This window comes from Pteropus vampyrus, unplaced genomic scaffold, assembly GCF_000151845.1.
Source record: "Pteropus vampyrus isolate Shadow unplaced genomic scaffold, Pvam_2.0 Scaffold139, whole genome shotgun sequence".
Classification (NCBI taxonomy): Eukaryota; Metazoa; Chordata; class Mammalia; order Chiroptera; family Pteropodidae; genus Pteropus; species Pteropus vampyrus.
This window is the reverse complement of record NW_011888920.1, coordinates 459,850-482,550: the sequence shown is the minus strand read 5'-3', so window position 1 is coordinate 482,550 and position 22,701 is coordinate 459,850. Positions and strand designations below refer to the sequence as shown.

The 22,701-nt window shown below is 32.4% G+C and overlaps 1 protein-coding gene and 2 pseudogenes across 1 annotated transcript in view; 2 read left to right on the top strand and 1 right to left on the bottom strand.

Moving 5' to 3' along the window:
* The window catches only part of DYNC2H1 (dynein cytoplasmic 2 heavy chain 1), a 274,915-nt gene that overhangs the window by 56,256 nt on the left and 195,958 nt on the right, over nucleotides 1–22,701 (bottom strand). Inside the window, exon 79 of the mRNA XM_023535396.1 lies at nucleotides 12,965–13,081. Within this exon, the coding sequence (XP_023391164.1) occupies nucleotides 12,965–13,081 (117 nt within the window). The remainder of the gene's footprint in view (nucleotides 1–12,964; nucleotides 13,082–22,701) is intronic.
* On the top strand, nucleotides 9,926–10,044 carry LOC111744712 (annotated as a pseudogene).
* LOC111744699 lies at nucleotides 14,837–14,950 on the top strand (annotated as a pseudogene).

The window sequence follows — 22,701 nt, the reverse complement described above, 5'->3', positions numbered from 1 at the left end:
AAAATAACATGTGCATTATAGGGGTCCCAAAAGGAGAAAAGAGAAAGAAAGGACCAGGAAATTTATTTGAAGAACTAATAGTTGATAACTTCTCTAATCTGAGGAAGAAAACAGATATAGGTACAGGAAGCACAGAGAGTTCCAAATAAGATGAACTAAAAAAAACCCCACACTAAGACATATTATAATTAAAATGTTAAAATTAAGAAAAAAGAATTATAAAAGCAGCAAGGAAAAGAAAAAAGTATTACATACAAGGGAACTCTCTAAGGCCATCAGCAGATTTTTAGCAGAAATTTAGCAGGCCAAAAGGAGATGACACGATATATTCAAAGTGCTGAAACAAACAAAAAGAAACTTCCAACCAAAATTTTTATACCTAGCAAAGTTATCATTCAGAATTGAAGGAGAGATTAAACATTTTCCAAATGAGCAAAAACTAAAAGAATTCATTAACACCAAACCAGCCCTGAAAAAAAAAGTTAAGAGAACTTCAAGCCAAAAAGAAATGACACTAAATAAAAATTAAAAAAACATATAAAAGTAGAAATTTCACTGGAAAATGTAAATATATGAGAGAGGTAGTGGATCAATCACTTATAAAGCAACGAGGAAGGTTAAAACACAAAAGTAGTAAAATTAACAAAAATTACAATAATTAGTTAAAAGATGCACAAAATAAAAGGATGTAAAATGTGCCATCAAAAATATGTCATGGGGAAGGGTTAGTAAAAAGGAAAAGCTTTGGAATGTGTTCAAATTTAAGTTACTATCAACTTAAAACAAACTGCTATTTACATAGTATATTATAATGTGAACCTCATGGTAACCACAAGGAAGAAACCTATAGTAAATCCAAAAAGTAAAATGAGAAAAAAAATCTAAATACACTACTAAAGAAAGCCATCAAAACACAAGGGAAGAAAAAAAGAGAAGAAAAAAGGAACAGAGAAGTATAAAAATGGACAGAAAAGAGTTAACAAAATAGCATTAAATACTTACTTATCAATAATTACTTAAAATGTGCATGGCTTAAACACTCTAATCAAAAGACACAGTGTAGCTGAATGGATACAAAAGGAAGCCACATCCAGATGATATCTACAAGCAATTCCAGAAATAAGGATATATACCAACTAAAAGGGATGGAAAAAGATATTCCAAGTGAATGAAAATGAAAAAAAAATTGGAGTAGCTATATTCGTATTAGACAAAATAGATTTTAAAACAAAAACTGTAATAAAAGACAATGAAAGCCATTACATAATGAAAAGGGGTCAATCCATCAAGAAGATATAACATTATAAAGAAACATGCACCCAACATAGAAACACCAAAATACATAAAGTAAATATTAATGAATCTAAAGATAGAAACTGGAAGCAATACAACAATAATAAGAGACTTCAACACCCCACTTACATTAATAGATAGATTATGCAGATAGGAAATCAATAAGGAAACATTATCTTTAAAAGACACATTAAATCACGTGGGCTTTATATATTCATATCAAAACATTCTACCCCAAAGCAGCAGAATACACATCCTTCCCAAGTACACATGGAACATTTGCCAGGACAGATCATGTGTTAGGCCACCAAACAAGTTTCAATAAATTTAAGAAGACTGAAATCATATCAAACATCTTTTCCAAGTACAATGGTATAAACTTGAAATCAATCACAAAATGAAAGCAAGTAAAACAACATGCCACTGAACAATCAATGGGACAAAGGAAAAATTTAAAAATACCTAGAGACAAATGAAAATAGAAGTACGACATACCAAAATCTATGGGATGCAACAAAAGCAGTTCTAAGAGGAAAGTTCATAGCAATATAGGCCTATATCAATAAAAAAAAAGAAAGAAAATTACAAGCCTAACTTTATAACTGGAGGAACTAGAAAAATAAGCCCCAGATTAGTAGAAGGAAAGACATAGTAAAGATCTGGGAAAAAATAAATAAAACAAAAACTAATAAGACAATAGGAAAGATCAATGAAACAAAGATCAATGAAACCAAGAGCTGGTTCTCTGAAAAGAGAAAGAAATGAACAAACTCTCAACTACAGTAACCAGGGGAAAAAGAGAGAGGGCTGAAATAAATAAAATCAGAAACAAAAGAGGATAAGTTACAACTGATATCAAATAAATACAAAGGATCATAAGAGACTACTACATACAATTATATGCCAACAAATTGGACAACCTAGAAGAAATGCATAAATTCCTAAAAACATAAAAAACATACCATCTTCCAAGAGTAAATTATAAAGAAATAAAAAATTGGAATAGACAAATTACTAGTAATGAAATTGAATCAGTAACCAAAAACCTTGCAACAAACAAAAGTCCAGGGCCAGATAGCTTCACCAGTGAATTCTACCAAACATTTAAAGAAAATTTAATACCTATCCTTCTCAAATTATTTCAAAAAATTGGGGAGCTAAAGCTTCCAAACACATTTTACAAAACCAGCATCGCCCTGATGCCAAAACCAGACAAGAACAGCACAAAAAAAGAATCTTACAGGTCAATATTCTTGATGCATATAGATGCAAAAACCCTCAAAGTATTAGTAAACTGAAATCCTCAAAATATTAGCAAACCAAATGCAACAATACATTAAAAGATCATATGCATCAAGCAGTGGGATTTATTCCACAGATGAAAGGATGAGTCAACATACACAAATCAATCAACATAGTATATCACATCAAAAAAGTTTTAAAAAATGGATAAAAATCATATGATCATCTCAATAGATGCAAAAAAAAAAAAACATTTGACAAAATTCCACATATGATAAAAGCTCTCAACAAAATGGGTATAAAGGGAATATATCTCAATATAATAAGGGCTATATACGATGAACTCCAGCTAACATCATAGTCAATGGTGAAAAGCTGAAAGTCTTTCCTCTAAGATCAGGAACAAAACAAGAATGCCTGTTTGTACCACTTCTATTCAACATAGTATTAGAAGTCCTAGCCACAGCAATTAAGATGAAAAAGAAATAAAAGCCATCCAAACTGGAAAGAAAGAAGAAAAACTGTTGCTATTCACAGATGACATAAAACTAGATTTAGAAAATCCTAAAGACTCAAAAAAATACCCCATTAGAATAAATGAATTCAGTAAAGTTGTATGAGACACACACACACAGATCAATGGAGCAAAAGTGAGAGCCCAGAAATAAACCCACACAGACATGGACAATCTACAATAAAGGAGTCAAGAACATAAAATGGAGAAAGGACTCTTTATAAATGGTGCTGGGAAAACTGAGCAACCACATGCCCAAGAATGTGGTTAAAGACTTAAATATAAGATGTGAAATGACAAAATTCCTATGAGAAAATATAGGCAGTAAGCTCCTTGATATTGATCTTAAAAGTCTTTGTGGGCACAAAAGCAAAAATAAACAAATAGGACTACATCAAAATAAAAAGCTTCTGCATAGCAAAGGAAACCATCATCAAAACGAATAGTGACCTACTGAATGGAAGAAGATATTTGCAAATCTTAAAACCAAGAGATACATCCAACAAGAGTTTAATATCTATATAAAGCACTCATACAACTCAACAACAAAAAACCCAAACAACTTGATGAGAAAATGGGCAGAGGATCTGAATAGAATAGATAATTCTCCAAAGAAGACGTACAAATGGCCAACAGGCACAAGAAAGAAATTTCAACCTCACTAATTATTAGGGAAATGCAAATCAAAACTACAATGAGGTATCATCTCACACCTATTAGAATAGCTATTATCAAAAAGACAAGAAATAACAAGTGTTAGAGAGGATGTAGTGTATGAGTGTTCTCTTGGGACAACAGAACAAGTTCTCTTTTTTTTTTACAAAAAAAAAGAGAACACTCATACACTGCTTGCTGGTGGTATTGTAAATTGGTATAGCCATTATGGAAAACAGTATGGAAATTCCTTTAAAAAATTAAAATAGACCTACCATATTATACTTCTATCTGAGGAATATGAAAATAATCCAAAAAGACAATATGTGCCCCTACAATCATCAGAGTTCATCATAGCATTATATACAACAGCCAAGATATGAAAACAACTGGAATACCACTCATCCGTAAAAAAGAATGAAATATTGCCATTTTCAACAACATGGATGTATCTTTAGGGTATTATGCTAAGAGATAAACTCAGATGGAGAAGACAAAACTTGTATGATTCCACTCATCTGTAGAATATAAAAGAAGTAAAACAATGGAACAAATAAAATAAAACAAAAACTAACTCACAGATATATGAGTTAGATTAGTGGTTACCAGACATTAGTGGTTACCAGAGGGGAAGTGGGTTGAGGAAGAGTGAATAGAAACCAAATAAAAATAAATAAATAAACTAGGCTTCATCAAAATTAAAAACTTTTGTGTATCAAACTTTTGTATTATCAAGAATGTAAAAAGACAACTTATACAAAAGGAAGAAATATTTACAAACATATACCTGATAAGGGTTTAGTAGTCAGACTATACTAAGAACACTTACATCTCAACAAAAAAAGACAAACAACTCAATTAAAAATTAGGCAAAGGATGTGAATAGACAATTCTCTGCAGAAGATATATAAATGGCCAACAAGCATATGAAAATACACTCTACATAGTAGTCATTAGGGAAAGACAAATAAAAACTACAATGAGATTTCAGTTTATATCTGATAGAATTACTATAATAATTTTTGAAAATGGAAGATAGACTTGTCATGATGGTGTAGAAAGCAGAGGCTGTGCACGCCTCCTCTTGCAACCACACCAAAATTATAATGAAACTACAGAACAATCAGCACACAGAGTCACCTGAGCTCAAGCTAAATAGAAGCTCTACAACTAGAGACAAAAATAGCAGATCAACTCACACCAGTAGGAAGGACTGAGAGCAAAATGGCCTGGTCCCGCAACTGCATGTAGCCATCAAGAATCAAGAGAACTATCTTGGTTGCAGAGCGCCCTCTCTCACTTGAGGAGTGAGGGGTCCCAACCCCACACTGGGCTTCCTAGTAGAGGCTGCAGCTGAGGGTGATGAAGGGATGTGGGGGTTGCAGATGATCCTCTCAAAGGGCTCACACCCGGCCTTACTGGCTGACAGACTTGCTTTTCTGAGCTCCAGCTCTGGGGCAGCTGCTTGCGGGGTGCCAGGGACATATGAGGAAGAACCAAGTTGTCAGCCTTCAGGGCAAGAGCTTAGAGGGGCAGCTTTCTCCTGGACAGAAGTGCATATCCGAAAAGATATTTGCACACCGATGTTCATAGCAGCATTATTCACAGTGGCCAGGACATGGAAGCAACCGAAGTGTCCTATGATAGATGATTGGCTAAAGAAGCTGTGGTGCATATATACAATGGAATATTACTCAGCCATGAGAAGAGAGGAAATACTGCCATTTGCAACAACATGGATGGACCTTGAGATAATCATGCTAAGTGAAATAAGCCAGACAGAAAAAGCTGAAAATCACATGATATCACTTATATGTGGGATGTAAACCTGAAAGCAACAAAGGAACAGGACAAACAGAGACTCATGGACATGGACTATAGACTAGAGGTTACCAGAGGGTAGGGGGTTGGGGAGGAGGGGGTTAGTAGATGGGGTAAAGGGGGTCAAATATGGTGACAGAAAGAAATCTAACTATGGGAGGTGAACACAAAGTGTAAAAATATATATGCCTTACTGTTAAAGTGTACAGCTGAAACATTGGTTTTCATTAACCAATGTTATCATAAAAATAAATTAATTAAAAAAATATTTTAAATAACAGTTCATCTATAAGTGGACTTTTATCTGAGTCCCTATATCTCTTGCTTTATTTTCTAGTGTTTCGCTTTAAAATGTATGAATATAATAGACTACGACATCTGTTTTTAGTCTTGGAGCATGTGCTCTTTCATAAACACACGTATGCACGTGCCCTCAAAAACACAAGCACACACCTAAGAACTGGCATTTTCCATCTAAATGCCTAAGATAGCACATTGACCCTGTGTTAGTAATGGAAAGTGATAGTTATGTTCAATTCAAACAGATATTAAGGGATATTTCATTTGCATCATTTCATTTGCATTATTTCCTCCAAATCCATCTATTTTGTGGTACCACCTGAGAAGACACTGACTGACCAGCTGTCCCTAATTCCACAAGTACAGCTTACCAAAAAAGGAAATTTTAACATGCTTAGTGCCTGCAAATTATAAATACTACCTCTCTCTTTAGATGTGAGTTCTAGTATACTATTCCCAGTTCTGTTGTCCTGTAATCAGGACAACTTCACAAAAATGGAAGTAGTTTTTTCTTATCTGTTTCTATTAGATTATTACAAAACTAGTTTATGATTCATAAAAGGTGCATATTAATCCCAGATGCATGATTCTACTTCCTTCTTAGTTTCGACCAATTTGAATAGCTGAAATACATAAATCCAAATATAATACAGGTTTTAAAAATATAGAATATAAATTTTTTGCAAGATCAAACTTTCTGGAGAAAGACATTAAAATTTCCCCTATACAATAAAGGATTATGGCATTAAATCTATTTAGCTTGCTACCTCAGTTCCACTTCTTTGGATTTATAAACAAGGTTGAGGGTTGGAAAACAAAATAGCTCAGATCTGAGCAATGAGTTACACTCACTGATACCTTTTCTAATTTCAATTTGATCAACAAATGTATTTTTGGCCCTTATCTGAATATAGTACTTACTGTATTCTTATGAGTTCCTAACTTATTCAGCCTAATATGAATAAAGAGTTAAAATTTGGGGGTTTTACATAATTTGTGTTTAGACTCTCCAGTAACCTCCTATTAATTTAACTAAACTGCAAAAGGTCCGTAGATACTTTTAGCTTACCAATCTAAAAGAGAGAGGGAGAAGGGAAGAGGGAAGAGGGCGGAAGTAGTAGGGAAGAGAGGGAAAGAGACACATCAATAATTATTTTGTTAAAAGTTGTGAATCATCTCCATCCTGAGCAGTAGGAAGGATCTCCAGTGGAGACTCTGGGCAATACTCTGACTTCTACCCTTACCATTAAAATGTTCCATTGAGCAATTATGAAAGTGTTAGAACAAAAGTCAGGAATTAGATACTTACCTTGGGCCTAAGAAAATCATAAAAATGAAACTGTTTTCCCACTATGCTTCTGATTTTGTCAGTGGATTCCTTCTGTTTTATTTAGTCCTTTTTCTCATAATTTAAATTCTTAAATTCTTAGAATCTACTCAAGCTGTTAAAATTCAGACCTTTTAAAAGTCAAGTGTATATACTGAGTTAGATTCTTTAGATATATTGTTAATAAGCATTAACATTACCAAAGTTTAATATTTAAGCAAAATTTAACTATATACTTAATTTTCTTTAGCCATTTCCTTTCCTTCATTCTCTGTCAAATTACCTAGAATGGCTAGGCACTTGCATTTTTCTATTTAATGATATTTTCTTGCTTGCCTTACAGAGTTTCAAGGTCCTCATATGAAAACAAAACTTCTGTTAACATGGGAAGTCATACTGTTATTTCTCAGGAGTTTTTGTGTCTTTGGCTTCTTGAAAACAAAACTTGGCTTAATTCTTAAGCATTTCAATTCCTTCCTCTACTAGATCATTCCCATGAGCCTTTAAGGATTCTAGTTCCCATCTTTAAGAAAAAACATACTGGGCCTCGTATCTTGATCATCTTATTTCTCTACTCTCTCGTGTAGTCCTTATAGAAAAACTGTCTGTACATACTCTTTCCACCTCCTTGTCTCGTAGTTCAAACTTGCCTTTCAAACCTAACTTCCAGTCTCCTCATTCCAAGTAAACTTTTTTTGTCAAGGTCAAGATCACCAGTGACTTTTATTCTGAAGATCCATTAACCAATTCTGTCTTCGTTTTGCTTATCCTCTCAGAAGCAGCGTGGTATAGTTAACAATTCCATTTCTAATGAAAGACTCTCTTCTCTCTTCAAGGTTTCTATGATACCACAGCCTTTGTGTTATTGCTTTGTTTGGCTTTTTGTTTTTGTTTCCCCTCACAAATACTCGTCACCCCTTTCCTGACAATAACTCTAAATGTTAGATTCCTCAGGGCTCAGTAGTAAGCCCTTTTTCTTCTCACTTTTTCTCTCACTATTTTCTCTTTAGATGATATGCTTTCTAATTACTTAAATGTTGCCTAGATGCTAATAAGTTCCAAAATTATACCATAAGTCCAAATAACTTTTCTGAGCTCCATAGTTATATATCCAACTGTCTATCAGACGTCCAAAATAAACTCTTGATCATCTCTGAGGCATCGCTGCCTACTTCGCCCCGACCCTTGCAGAATTTGTATTCAGTTTTCCCTCTTTCGTAAATGGTGCCACCTCTACTCAGACATTCAATCCAGAAAAGAACACATCATTTTTTTACCCCCACATCCAAATTTATGTTTAAAATCTTTCATTAATAGTTCCAATATTGAACTTGAATGCATCCAATTCTCTCCTTCTGCTTTACCACCATATGCTGAGCCATAAGAACTCTTACCTGCACTGCTGCAAGAGCCTCCTGATTGGTGTCCTTAGTTTCTCTTTAATCTTACTCCAAATTGTTTTCTACATAATAGCCAGATAGATCTTGAAAATGTAAACCAGGTTGTGGCTACTCTAGCACTTAAAGCTCTTTCATGGTTTTCCACTGTATTTGAAATAAAATGCAAACTCCTTACTCTATCTTAATCATCCCCCTTATCTCATTCCACACTATCTTTTGTCTCTATACTCCAATCAAATTGATTTTCTTTCAGGTTTATTGAATGTGCCAAGCTTTTTCTCTTCTCAGGGAATTTGTGCATGACCTCCTCTCTGCTTGGAATGGCATTCGTTCCCCTCCAACTCTGATTACTGTCTTCTCATTGCTCACTTCTCGGATTCAATTTCACTTCTCAAGCAAGCTATTCCTTAACTATTTAGTCCAAAATAGATCTCTGTTTCTTTATAATAGCACCTGTCCTTTCCTTCTACAGCATTTGAAATAACTTATAATGATGCATTTATTTCCGTATTTATTTAATTTTAAAAATGTCTTTCTTACAAATTAACTGTAAACTCCATGGAATAGGTACCATGACTGTTTTGCTCACAACACGGTCCCAAGCATAAAGCCACTGAAACAAACTAGGTGCTCAATTAAAATATTTTGAATAATATATAATTATATAAATAATAAAAATAATTTGCTTAGAAAAGGGGCAAATGATGGAGTGGTCACATATTATAAATCTTTCTGTCTTCAATAAAAGTAAAATGAATTGTTAACAGAGAATGCTCACATATGCCAGCCACAATTATAAAGGCCTTACATATATTAACTCATTTAATCTTTATGAGATTCCATTGAGGCCTATATTATCATTATTCCTATTTTATCGCTACAAGAACTGAGGCACAGAGAGGTTGAGTAATTTTCCTAAGTTACAGAGCTAGTAAGTACTAGCGCTAGGATTTGAACCCAGTAGTCTGGCTCTAGAAGCCACATTCTTATACTATGTTAGATCAATGATAAGCATTAAAAATATTTAACTGCCAGGCCCCTACCATAGACATAAGGACCATATATTCAGAACAGAGATTGGTTGTAACCAAGTGAAATACTGTGAAGTAAAAACCAACTGCATATCGGCCTAGGTGAAACAGTTCTCTAGAAAGTCTCTAAACAAATTCTCTTCAGAAAAGAAATGGCTAGCTCCATTAGGATATAAATATTCCATCTAGTGGGAACTTTAAACTGCATTTACTAGATCCTTGAAAAAAAAGTTAAAAATAGTTATGTCCTTATAATGGCATCATATACCATGGCAAATAATTTCATACTTCAAATATGTTTTTATACTTAAAATATAACTTAGTAAATTAAGAGTTTTGTCTTGTTCATGGCCATGCCACCCTGAACAAGCCTGATCCCATCTGATCTCACAAGGTAAGCCGGGTTAGGCCTGGTTAGTACTTGGATGGGAGACCATCTAGGAAGACCAGGTGCTGTAGGTATAAAATATTTTTAAAATAAGGGATTGTAAAATGACAAGGTCCTTGCAAACTATGAAGTCAACCAAGGGTTGCCTTGCCTAAAAAAAAAAAAGAGTTTTGTCTCAGGAAAGAAAATTTTAATCTTTTTCAATAAGAAATTCTGTAACTACTGTATTGCTTTGTATAAAGAAAAAACAAATTGGAAATGAAGGAAAAGTACATTTTCAAGAGATTTCTGAAAAAAGGCTCATGTAATAAGCAAAAGATGAAAACAGGAGCTAGACTTATCTTTTCCTACATGTATCATTTCTAAAAACCTACATATTAAGTATTTTGTGAGTTTCTTAAGGACAGGGCAATAGCATGCTCATTTGTATTACCACAGTGTTTGCAATGCCTATCTCTGGCAAGCCATAAAGTGGTACTTGTGTTAGAACAGTGAGCTATCCAACTGAACAGAGAGAAAGGTAAATCCATGCAGAGGGAATCACGAGAACAGATACAAATGTTGAAAAGTAGCTGGCCTGAAAAACAACCAACTAACTAACCAACCCAGAAAGTATTCTGGTATGGAAAAACACCTATTTCTACTAAGAACAATAAAAGCCAATGGGTCCAAAAACTTACTCCAGAATCTACATTTCACTCTTCCCTTTAGTTCTTGGATTTAGGCTAGGATTCCTGGTTTCCTTCTTCTTTATCTGGCCTTTTAGAATGATGACTCACTTCAAGAGCCTACTGTGCTTATAAATATGACTTCATCACAAAGGTGCTTCCCCTAAAATAAAACCTTTCAACACCAAATACTTTATCTGTGCTTCTGCCCCCACATTCTATGTTTCTATGATATTTTACTCTACTCAGGCTCCCTGCTTTTCTTCTTTATGTAGGAATGGGAGAGTGAGGAGGTGTGTTATGGCATGAATCCAACATCAGAGAGCTAGTAATAGACTACATCCCAAATGAAAAAAATGAACAGTTGAAAAAGGTAGAGAATTAATGAGTTTCTAATACTGGGTTGGGTTCTAGGGTCTTCTGTGGTCCTCTTTATGTAATAATAGAAAAAAAATTATCCAGAGTTACAAAGAAAATATCTGTATATATTAGCAAAGGGGGGTGGTATTGAGAAAGGGAAAATAATAAAATCTGAGGGGCCCAATGGAGAGAAGCAGTTAGGGCAAGGAAGACTAAACTACATACTTCAGGAAACTCTACACAATGAGAGATGTCACCTTCAGAACTTTAGAAACTGCCCCAATTAAAAAATATATATACATACTCCAGAAGAAAGTGAGTTAGTAGGTGAGCAAATACTCAGCAAAGTGAGTTGTCCCTTGCAACTTCGCCAATGTTTCCTAAAACAAGATTCAGAATGTGCTACTCCAAAATATGACACTTTGGCATAATGAATATTTTAAACTGAAGGAATTGGAGAAAGGGCAGGAGCAGAAAGGATTCTCTGACCTTTCCTTGAAGCAAGTCATAAGACCTTCATGTGAGATGTGCCCTCCCTATACCCTGAGCAAGGAATAGCCTTATCTCTAAAGATGGAGAGATATCAAGAAGAATTTAAACAAGCAGGCCTTGCTGAGTTTTCCCCAGTTTAATCTTTTTAGCTTATATCTCTTTTGTCCTATCATATTTTTCCATGACTTTGCACTCTTCATCAAAACCGGCATAATAATGCTCAGGTTTAACCACTTCTTCAGGTCTTCATTTCTTTATGAAGGCTCCTATGTTACATAAAACTTAAATAAATTTGTATGCTTTTCTCTTGTTAATCTGTCTTTTGTAACAGAGACCCAGCTGAGAATCTAAAAGCATAGAAGAAAAGGACATTTTTCTTCCCCCACAGTACAAAATAATATGACTGGGTTTCTTGTAAAATATATGGATTATTTTTATAATAGGATTACTTTTACAATAGGCTTTGCTATTGTAAAGGATAAACTTAGTCAATTATTCAAATCATTCAATTTATATCTCATCTCCAAATGAAGACTTTGAAAATAATTTTACATTATTCTTCTCAGAATAGCTACATTATGTAAAATACATACATATGAATATATATGTTCTTATATATATGAACACATTTTAAGAACTGCATAGAAAACCATCAGAAAATTCAAAATAGACAATTTCGTATTAAAAAAAAAGTTGTAGACTGTTTTAAGAAGCTGTGTCTTGACAAGAATATTACCCAAACATCAAGAAATGAATTGCTAAAGGAAAGAATTGAACATTTGTGTAAATTTGGTTATTAATTTAAAGATAATCAAGGTTATCTTTAAATTAGATTAAATTAAATTTTAAAAAAAAGAAGTAAAAAATAATAACATTAATATGAATTGGTTGAAGAATGGAAATCAGGGCCATGAATTCATAGTCAGAAGTCTGACATCTAAGCATTTTTAGAATATTACTAAACATATGAATTGCAAAGTTATATTTTTAATTCCAGAGAATAAATCCCTATTCAATAAGAATAGGAAGTGTAATACTCTAACGGTTTTGCCTAGTGAGCAAGCAACTATTCAATAATCTATAATATAACTATTCTATAATATAAAAATAAGATGATTCCTGTTGATAAACTGTTTCTCCTTAGCACTTTGATGCCTTTGAAACACTTCATCTCTAATAGCAGTTATTAACTTTACAGAAAGGAGAGAGAGAAGGCTATGCATTATCAAAATATATAGCAGGTATAGAAGATGACATAGCATATTACCAGGATAAGACAAATTACACAGATGACACTGATTCTGGGCTGATCTACTTCTCCTACTATTATTTCCTCCATCTCTTTCCAGGGTATTGTATATATTAAGGGCTGATCAGTGCAAAATTTTACCAACATGAACTATGAATAAAGCTAGAAAAAATAACGGATAGGGAGAAAAAAAGAAAAAAATCAGAAGACTATTTCACTACTAACCTGGTTTAGTTTCTTCCAGAGATTGAGAACAGGAGAAAGTTCATTAGACCAGATTTCTCTGTCAAATTTGCAACCAGCTGTTACTGATCTGCCCAAGATCCTCAACTGTGAAATAACCTAAATGAAGAAAATAATAAGCAGCAATAAATGAAAATGACTTCAGTAAAGCAGAGAGAAATAGCATAGGTACAAAAATCGCCATATTTATTTTATAAAAATAAAGACCAAATATAAACAAGTTTTAATCTCATTATCTCTGTTCTATTGGCTTAGTATTTTACTAATTTAAGTAAATAACAAAAGAACTTAAAATTGAGAGAAACCATTATAAAAATGACATATTATAATGGCATTTATTTGAAAAAGCTGCTTCTTTAGCCAGAAAACTCTAATTATCCATTATTAATAACCTCTTACTGCCTCCATTTGCTCATTTCTGAAATCCAAATTTTTTTCAGTTTGATTGGTTTAAATTTCATAATTTTAAAATGCTGATATAAAGATAGTTTTTTGAAAAGACAAAATGAAAAATAGTAAATAGCATAGCAAAATGTATAAAATAGTAAAAAAACACAAGTAATTACTGGTTGTAAAATTATCAAAACCTATATAAGTTTTAAGGCTTTATATTGATTTGGTGTTGTCATCTTAATGTTTCCTCTACATTTAAGACTCATATGAAAGAAGTATAGATCATTTAGTTAAAACAAGGCAAGGTAAACAAGTATTTCTGTATTTATTCGGGGCTTTTACTTTTGTAACTTTCTTGTAACTTTCAGGTTTTTTATCATTATAATCAAAATTGATTCACTTACATTTTATTTTCTAAAATAGTATTTAATGATTTCCATTTCAATAACATCAATTAACCTTAATCATTTGCTAAGAATGATCCAGAATATTACCAAGTATGCTAAATACTGTATTACAGATATCAGAGTTTGTGTATAAAATCAATGAGGTATGCACTAACTGTTCGTTATAAATATTTCAACTAAATATTAAAATTGTGCTGTTTATTTGATATAAAAAAATCCAAATAAACAGGCATATGTTTTCCTAAACTAGTATTTTAAATATCAACATTTGCAGCATGTTGATTACCTTTATGCTTTACCTTTTGAGAGATGTTGGTTGTTTTTTTCCTTTTTAACACATTGGGCTATATATCACACTTTGTTGGGTTCTTGTAATACTAAAGTTCATAATAAAATGAGGGCCATAAATCTTTCAAAATAAATGCACTACTTACTTTTTAAAAATCCACAATCACACTGTTAAACTCGAATTACTTCTAGAGCTTTTGATTGATTCTCTAATCTTGAAAAACCGTGGTGCTTCAGTGTTTCATTTTCTTTGTTTTTCTGATAAATTATTTTCATTTGCTCTAGCTGAACCCTACAACAGCACCTAATTTATCAGTTTTGCTAGACTGCAAAACTTCACTAGTCGGTAGTCAGAAGTACTATTTTAACTACGGTAACATTTCCTATCACTTATTTGTGTTTTAACTGTCAAAAAATGACAGAAAACAAATAAGAATGGAAAAGGATGTCTAAAGGAAAAAAGATTCAAATAATTTTATACATGATGTTAAAAACTATTTTAAGAATAAAATCTTTGCTAGCCCAAAAAGGCCATGTTTCTTGCTTGCTTTTCTTAACAGTATAATATATTGTAATCTTTAATAAACAGAATAATAAAAAAAGATTTCAAATACAGAAAAATATTTTGATAATGAAGATAGGTCTATAACTTATAATGATGGACCATCTTTCATTTTTACAAAATCTTAATATTTATCTTTCTACAAAGCACAAATAATAAAATGTCTTTCCATTATTCATGTTTTAAACAAATTTAAAAATATTTGTCTACGACCATGCCACCCTGAACGTGCCCGATCTGATCTCAGAAGCTAAGCAGGGTCGGGCCTGATTAGTACTTGGATGGGAGACCACCTAGGAAGACCAGGTGCTGTAGGCATTAAAAAAACAAACCAAGAAACAAAAACTTTATTCGATACAATCATGCACCACTTAACAACAGGGATACATTCTAAGAAATGCATTGTTAGTGATTTATCTTTGTATGAACATCATAGAATGTACTTACACAAACCTAGATAGCATAGCCTATCCCACTCCTAGTATATGTATATGTATATGTATATACAAATCTACTACCGTACAAAACAACATAAGATTAAATCAAGTGCAAGAGAAAATGATGCGAACAAGAGACACAGTAAGCATGAGATGTATGAGGCTACTGCCAGAGTAACAAGGCACACTATTTTATAGCAAACTATTTTTTATAAGTAGAAAGAATATACTCTAAAATAATAAAAAGTATATAATAGCACATAAATGAGTAACACTGTTGTTTATTATCAATATCAAATGTTAGGTACTTTACATGCTATACTTTTATATAATTATGATTATATGTGCTATACTTTAATAAGAGTGGCAACACAGTAGGTTTATACCAGCATCACCAAAAACACATGAGCAATGCATATAGGCTATGACATTACAACATCACTAGGCAGTAGCAATTTTTCAGCTCCATTATAATCTTGGGACCACATATTATATGTAGTCTGTCATTGGCCAAAATGTCATTATGCAATGTATGACTATAATATTCCTTTAAAATTGGATCAAAGGCGATGAAATTTCCCACTAACAACATATCTACACCACTTCTCACAAGTTCTATCTGTACTGAACAGTGTGCATTATGCCACTGGCATGCAAATCTTATATACAATTGTATTTCCTTTTTTACTTTGGATATTATGAAGCATACAGAGAAATTTCTGATCTAATATCAAATTTATAGAACCTTAGAGCATGGGTTTTGTTGGTTTTGCCTTCTTTTGGCATAAACTGATTTCCCAGTTTTCTTTTCCTTTCCTAATATTCTTTTTGGCTGATTTCCTCAACTATTGATTGAACACTAATATATTATTTATATATTTGTAAGTCACCTCCAGTATAATCCTTCTGGAAATGAGAAGCAATATACATTTTAAAAATAAACACTTATTCCCAGTCTACACATAAGAAACAAATTGTCAAAGAAATTAAGTAAATTATATTTTTGTCTCAGGAAATATGGCAGACTAAATGTCTGAAGAAAATTTTATAATGCAGTACATTTAAAAATTATGAATAAACAACATCATCAATGAAAAACATTTAAAATTTATAACTGAAGTGCCAGGGAAATTCAGGGAAATCATTAAATGTTAAAGCCAAAGAGGCAAAGCTAAATCTAGAGACCTAGGTGAATTCTGAAGCCAGCCAAGAACTTTTACCTTTTCACTTCAAAAAGAAGCACTTTATGGCTTCTCTTTGGTGTATCCAAATTGCCAGCATCTACTCTTGCACTTTGGGGTCATTATTATTAACTAAAATAAAGGTTACTGCAACGCAAGTACCGCGATACCATTACAGTCTGCTAATCAAAGCATCTCTTAAGTGACTAATGGGTGCAGAGTGTGTACAGTGTGGAGAGACATAGAGATGATTCACATCCCAGGCAGGACAGAGTGGGACAGGGAGTGATTTCATTATGCTACTCAGAATAACCAGCAATTTAAAATTTATAAATTGTTTATTTCTGGAATTTTCCGTTTAATATCTTTGGACCACGGTTAACCATGGGTAATTGCAACCACAGAAAGTGAAACGTAGATAAGGGTAGACTATTGTTTAATGATTTATAGAAAAACAAAATAATTTATAATAAATTTTATATACAATATATTACACTATAGATTTTCCTATTTGTCTGTATTTTAAATAAATAGAAATTTATTAAACAATATATTTTTCTTTATCTTCAGCTTAAGTATTATTTCCTTTCTCAACAGTTATTTGGGAGGCCTTAAGTTTACTTAATCAATATCCTCATTGCCTACCCCTTAACATTTTTATGTTCCCTCTGGGTACTTGGCCAAGTACAATATGTTTAACTGTGTTACAAAACACATTGGGATGTAACAAACCATATTAAATCTTCTCACATACTGCAAAAATTAAACAGTACACTAATGTGTTAAAGTGAGATATATGAGAATATCTAGAGGTTTATCTTTCTAATGTTAATATATGATAAATGGGGGACTCTTTCTCTATGTCTCTCAGGTATTTCAATAAAAATATAGCAGTAACATACAAGACCAAACTGTAATTTATATTGATTTATGAGATGAAATTTCCACAAGATCAAAAGAGAAACGTACAGTCACTCCATCATGTTAAGAACTCACATTATCATTTTTCCAAAGCAATATGATACAAAAAGACTGAAAAATCACGGGAGAGTTCCTGGCTTGTACAATTTTAACATAAGCAAAATATGAATGAACTCCTCTCTCATATTAAAGGACATTTAAATTTTACTAAAACTATTGAATATACCAGTTTTCAAATACTGAGGCATATATTATTTGGAGTAATAGACTAAACACTTCATTATAAATCATGTATATATTAATGTTTTAATTATAATTCTGGTTAATACTAAATGACTCAGATCTGGAATTAATTACCAAATTATATGAACTGTTTAGATCCATCTCTGCCTTGAAGATATGTAATTATGATGCTTTGTTACACTTAATTATACTTTGTAATAATTAGTGGTTCCAATAATCCTACTTGCTGAGAGTAAAATCATACTTTTGTTGTTTATGAAAGTACAAAGACAGACATAGAATGTATAAATATATTCTATATACAAATACCCATAAACCACATATATAAGATTTCATGTCTCCTAATGTGCTAATAAACTTACCTATTTAAAAAATATTTATTATATACCACATTTGAAGAGAGTCTGGAAATTAATTAAAATACTAAATGTCATATGATCCATCCATTCCACTTCTAAGCATTTGCCCAAGAGCAATAAAAGCGTATGGTCATACAAAGACACAAAATGTTCAAATGCTCACAGCAGCTGAAGTTTAATAGCTTCAAACTGGAAACAATGTAAATGCTCTTCAATGAATGAATAAAAAACAAATTGTGGTACATCCATACAATGGATTATTAATGAGCAATAAAAAGGAACAAACTCCTAATATCTTTAATATAAATGAATCATAATTATGAAGCCAGAAAAGAGTACTTAATTATATAATCCTTTTATAGGAAACTCTAGAAAATGCAAACTAATCTACAGTGACGAAAAAGAAATCAGTAGTTGCCTGGAACAGGGGAATGGAGACAGGAAGAAGAGATTAGAAAGTATTAGAGAAAACTTTTGGGTAATGGAAATGTTCGCTATCTAATGTGGTGATGGTCTCACAGGTTTATACATACGTCATATATCAAACCATATCAACTCAAACTAAATATGTGCATTTTACTGAATGTCGATTAACCTCAATAAAAGTATAAAAACTGAAAAAAAAAAGTAATTATTAAAAATGATGCTAGATAGTTCACAGAATAACCAGAAAGTGGAAAAGTGGGCTTTAGGGCCAGGAAATGCCCTGGTTGTTCTGGTGGAAAAAAATAAAGAAAAGCTGATATTGCCACTGAATATAGAGACTGTGGCTTTTCTATCATCATTGGCCCTGGCTCTGGGTGCTACTCAAGAACTAGAATTTGCTTCAAGCACCACTGCTTGAAAGAGAGGAAAGGAAACAACCTCCTTGATTCACTAAGTCCCTATTTACAGGCTTGAGCTGATGCCTGTCATGCCTGTGCTCTAACTGTGAGGGGGCTCAGAAACTGCATATCTGTCATGTTCAACATCCACCATGGTAGTAGCATGCCTCTCCTACCAAAAATTTTTTTGAGGAAAGTACTAAAAGCTATCTACATTTAATTGAGTAACAAGATCAAGAAGGCATGTATAAACATCTATCACATTTATTTGAAGTTTGTAAAATTAACTTTATTATGAACATTTTCAAAAATACACAAAATTGATTTTATTAAGAACATTTTAGAAGATACACAGACATCCATCATCCAGATTCTACCATGGTGAAGATATTCCCATACTTGGTTATTCCATTTCTAATTTCTTTTTTTTTCTTTTGTTGTTATGATTCCTTAAGTCTTTTAAAATAAGTCTCAGACCACATGTTACATAACTCCTACATACTTAGTATGTATCTCAAAAAATAATAAACATAACTACATGCCCCTATTTCACCTAACAAAATTAATAAAAATTCAGTGGTATTTATTATATAACACCCAGTCCATAATTAAACTTCCCCACTATCAAAATGTGTTTAAATTGGATTGTTTGAATCAGTATCCATAGAAAGGTCATGTAGTTGTTATGTATTTTAAGTCTCATTAATATAGAGCAGTTTTTCTGACTTTTCTTTTCTGCGTGCAATTAATCTGTTGATAAAACTGAGTCAGTTATTTTGCAGAATGCCAGTGTTGTCAATTAATTTGTTCTTTTATCCTGTGTTTTGTTAATGAGATGTCAGTTCTAAAAGCTTGATTAGGTTCAGGTTCACTTTTTTTTTTTAAAGGGAGGCATCTTATTTTCCTTAAGTGGTCACCAATGTTCTCGTTTCTCTTTCTCTCTTTCTCTCTCTCTCTCTCTCTCTCTCTTTCAAAATATAATTGACATACAATATTGTATTAGTTTCAGGTGTCACTGATATCCTTTTTTATTAAAGTATAGTTGACATTCAATATTATATTAGTTACAGGTATACAACATAGTGATTCGACATTTATATACTTATGAAATGATGACTATGATAACTCTAGTAACCATTTGTCTCCAGGTTCACTTTTTTTCTGAAAGAATACTTTTGCAAAGTGTATTTTATATTGTATCACATCAAGAGGCACACAGTGTTTAAATGCCACCTCTTTGTGATGTGAATTGATCACTGAGTACAAGTGGTAATAGCTAATCCTTCTCCTGCACATTTTTCCATCAACCGTCTATCTAAAGGTTTCAACCTTTGATAAATATTTTATGAATTAATTATTTTATTGGGTTTGTAAAATAGTGATTTTTCAAATTCTGTCATTCCTTCTATATTTACTACCTAGAATTAATCAATAAAGAAGAACTTCCTTTCATCAATTCTTCTTTCATTAAATACAATTCACAAAAGAAAGATAAGATGGATGCTTAATTCTTTCCCTTTAATCGCCATTTTTCAAACTTAAGAGTCCTTTATTTCTTACTAAATGATGACCTATAAAAAAAAAAAGCTCAAGTTTATAACATTAGTAATTTTAGTATTTCCTTATAAAGATTCAAAAGTAATAAATGTAAAATCATTGTGATTGTTACAAAATTAAATAGACTGATAATGTATTCAATCGACTTGCTTTTGTCTCAAATGGTCATAGAACTCAAAATGTGACATCTATTCAACCCCAGATTTGCCTACAGTTAGAAGTCAGAAATTAATACACTGTGTATAAAAGTACATATGTATTACTTCTTTTTGCTGATGATGCTATCAGCAAAGTTGTAGTTAATAAATATACTCCTGAAATATGAGTTAATATATTCAAACAAAATACTATCTGAGAGAAAAGAGCATCTTAAGCAGCCTGGTTTCAAAGAAAATGATTTACCAGAAACTTGTGACTTCTCTAATAACTGATGAAAAACCATTTAACTGCAGAAAAATAAATGTTACTTTTATAAAACTTCTTTTTATAGAAGAATTAAAGCTAATAAGGAATTTGATCAATAACAATTGCCTCCCCAAACCTACCGTTTCTTGAGCCATAGCCTACTGCAATTGTTTTCTAATTCATCCATCTGCTTTAAGTCTTATCTCCTAATGTCAATTCTCTACAAGCCATATGCCACCAGAGTGATCTAGTTATTGCAATGGCTCACTCATAGGGCTCAATGTTATCAAGTCTGCTTTTCCGTCTCTACCTCCTGGCCTCATATCCCACTACTCTCCCTCTCCATTGTGTTTCAGCCACATCTATTTCCTATTCCAAATTATATATCCTAGAGAAACTCTTGCACATACATACGAGGAGACATGCACATGAACATTCATACAAGCATTATTTATAATACTCCCAAAATAAACAAATTGTGTTACAGTTACATAATAAAATATTATGCAAGAATAATAATGAATGAAACTATAGCTAAACTATTAAGATAAATAAATCTCAGAAAAATAATATGGAATGAAAAAAGCAAGTCCTAGAACACTAAATGCAATACATTGTTTTAAAAAGTTCAAAAATAAGCAAAATGAAGCAATATATTTTTAGGCACAAACGTGTGTATATGAATGCATGCATGTAATACAACCATTAAAAAAGCATAAGACTATTAAAAACAATTTATAAACAAAACAGTCAGAATGGTAACTCCTTCATCAGAAAGGCAGAGGGATGAGATAGAAGAGGATCACAAGTTGTTGATACAAGTTACTGGTAATATCCTAGTTTTTGGGTTGTTGTTACTGGTTCATGGGTTTCATTATATCATATTCTTAATACCAATATTATGTATACAGTCTTTTATATGTATCAAAGTTTTTATTTTAAAAAGACAGTAAAAAATTCAAAATTAAAGAAACATACACAGGTCCTACATAAACATAAGTCACATGTTTATTTCATAAATCGTATGAAAAAACACAAAGCAGTTAAGGGGAATAAGCAATACTAACTGAGAGAAGTTGGTATTTTATATTACTGTTTGATAAGGTAACATTTAGAGACCTGAGAGGAGTAAAAGAGTAAGCCATGCAGATATCTAGGGGATGAATGCTCCAGGCAAAGTAAACAAAGTGCAAAGGCTCCATAGGCAAAAACTCAAGGCAAGTGTAGCCAGAGTAGGGGCCCCAGAGTGAGCAAGGGAAGGAGGTTCAGAAAACTAAGGTAGAGAGGAAATAGGCCTGAACATAGGTGCTTGTGAACCTTTGTAATGAATGCTTTCAGCAGTTAGACAGAAAATGACTGGTGGAAAATGACTACTGCTGTCACCATCTACAGAATATGAAAGTGTCCATCCTTTAGTTAGAGAACCCTATTTCCTGGATAGAGTTGAGCTGACCTAAGAATAAGGAGGTCTTTGCCCCGAGGCCAAGTCTTACTTGACACATCTAAAATCTCTATAGAAAGATTACATGTTTGTATAAATGTGGATTAAAATGACTTTTAAGACTTTTTTTTTCTGAATTATGCAGAGTATGTTCTAGAAGCACAAAAGTAATAAGTTTTTGCACCATAATTTCATAGCAATTATCTCAGATTGCTCTAGAGACCCACTGATTTCTAAAGAAAGTGAGGGAGTGGTTTTGTTGAGAGCTATTTTAAGAATTGCATTTTACCATATCCCTGAGTTTACTAATTCCATTTTAAAGTACTGAAGTGTAAAGTCTTAAATATGATATTCAATGATATGACATTTTTCCTTGTGCCATGGAACCAAATCACAAATTCAGTACAAAGAAAGCACTTCTTTTGTTATTTGTTTTGAATGGTTTTAAATGGAAGAGCAAAACATGAGTTACCAAATTCAGGAAATTTCTAAATTTAAAACGCTTATTTGAGAAAAAAAATCTTAAAGAACTGAATTCTTGGAGACAGCTTTCTATGAGGGGGATTTAATAATTCAAGAAACCTAGATTTGGGCTGAGCCTACTGTTTACCAGAGTATGAACATAGGAACTCAATTTCTCTCTAAATAAAGTTTTGAATAGATTATTTCTAAGTCTGTTGCAGCAGTATAATACCTAAGCA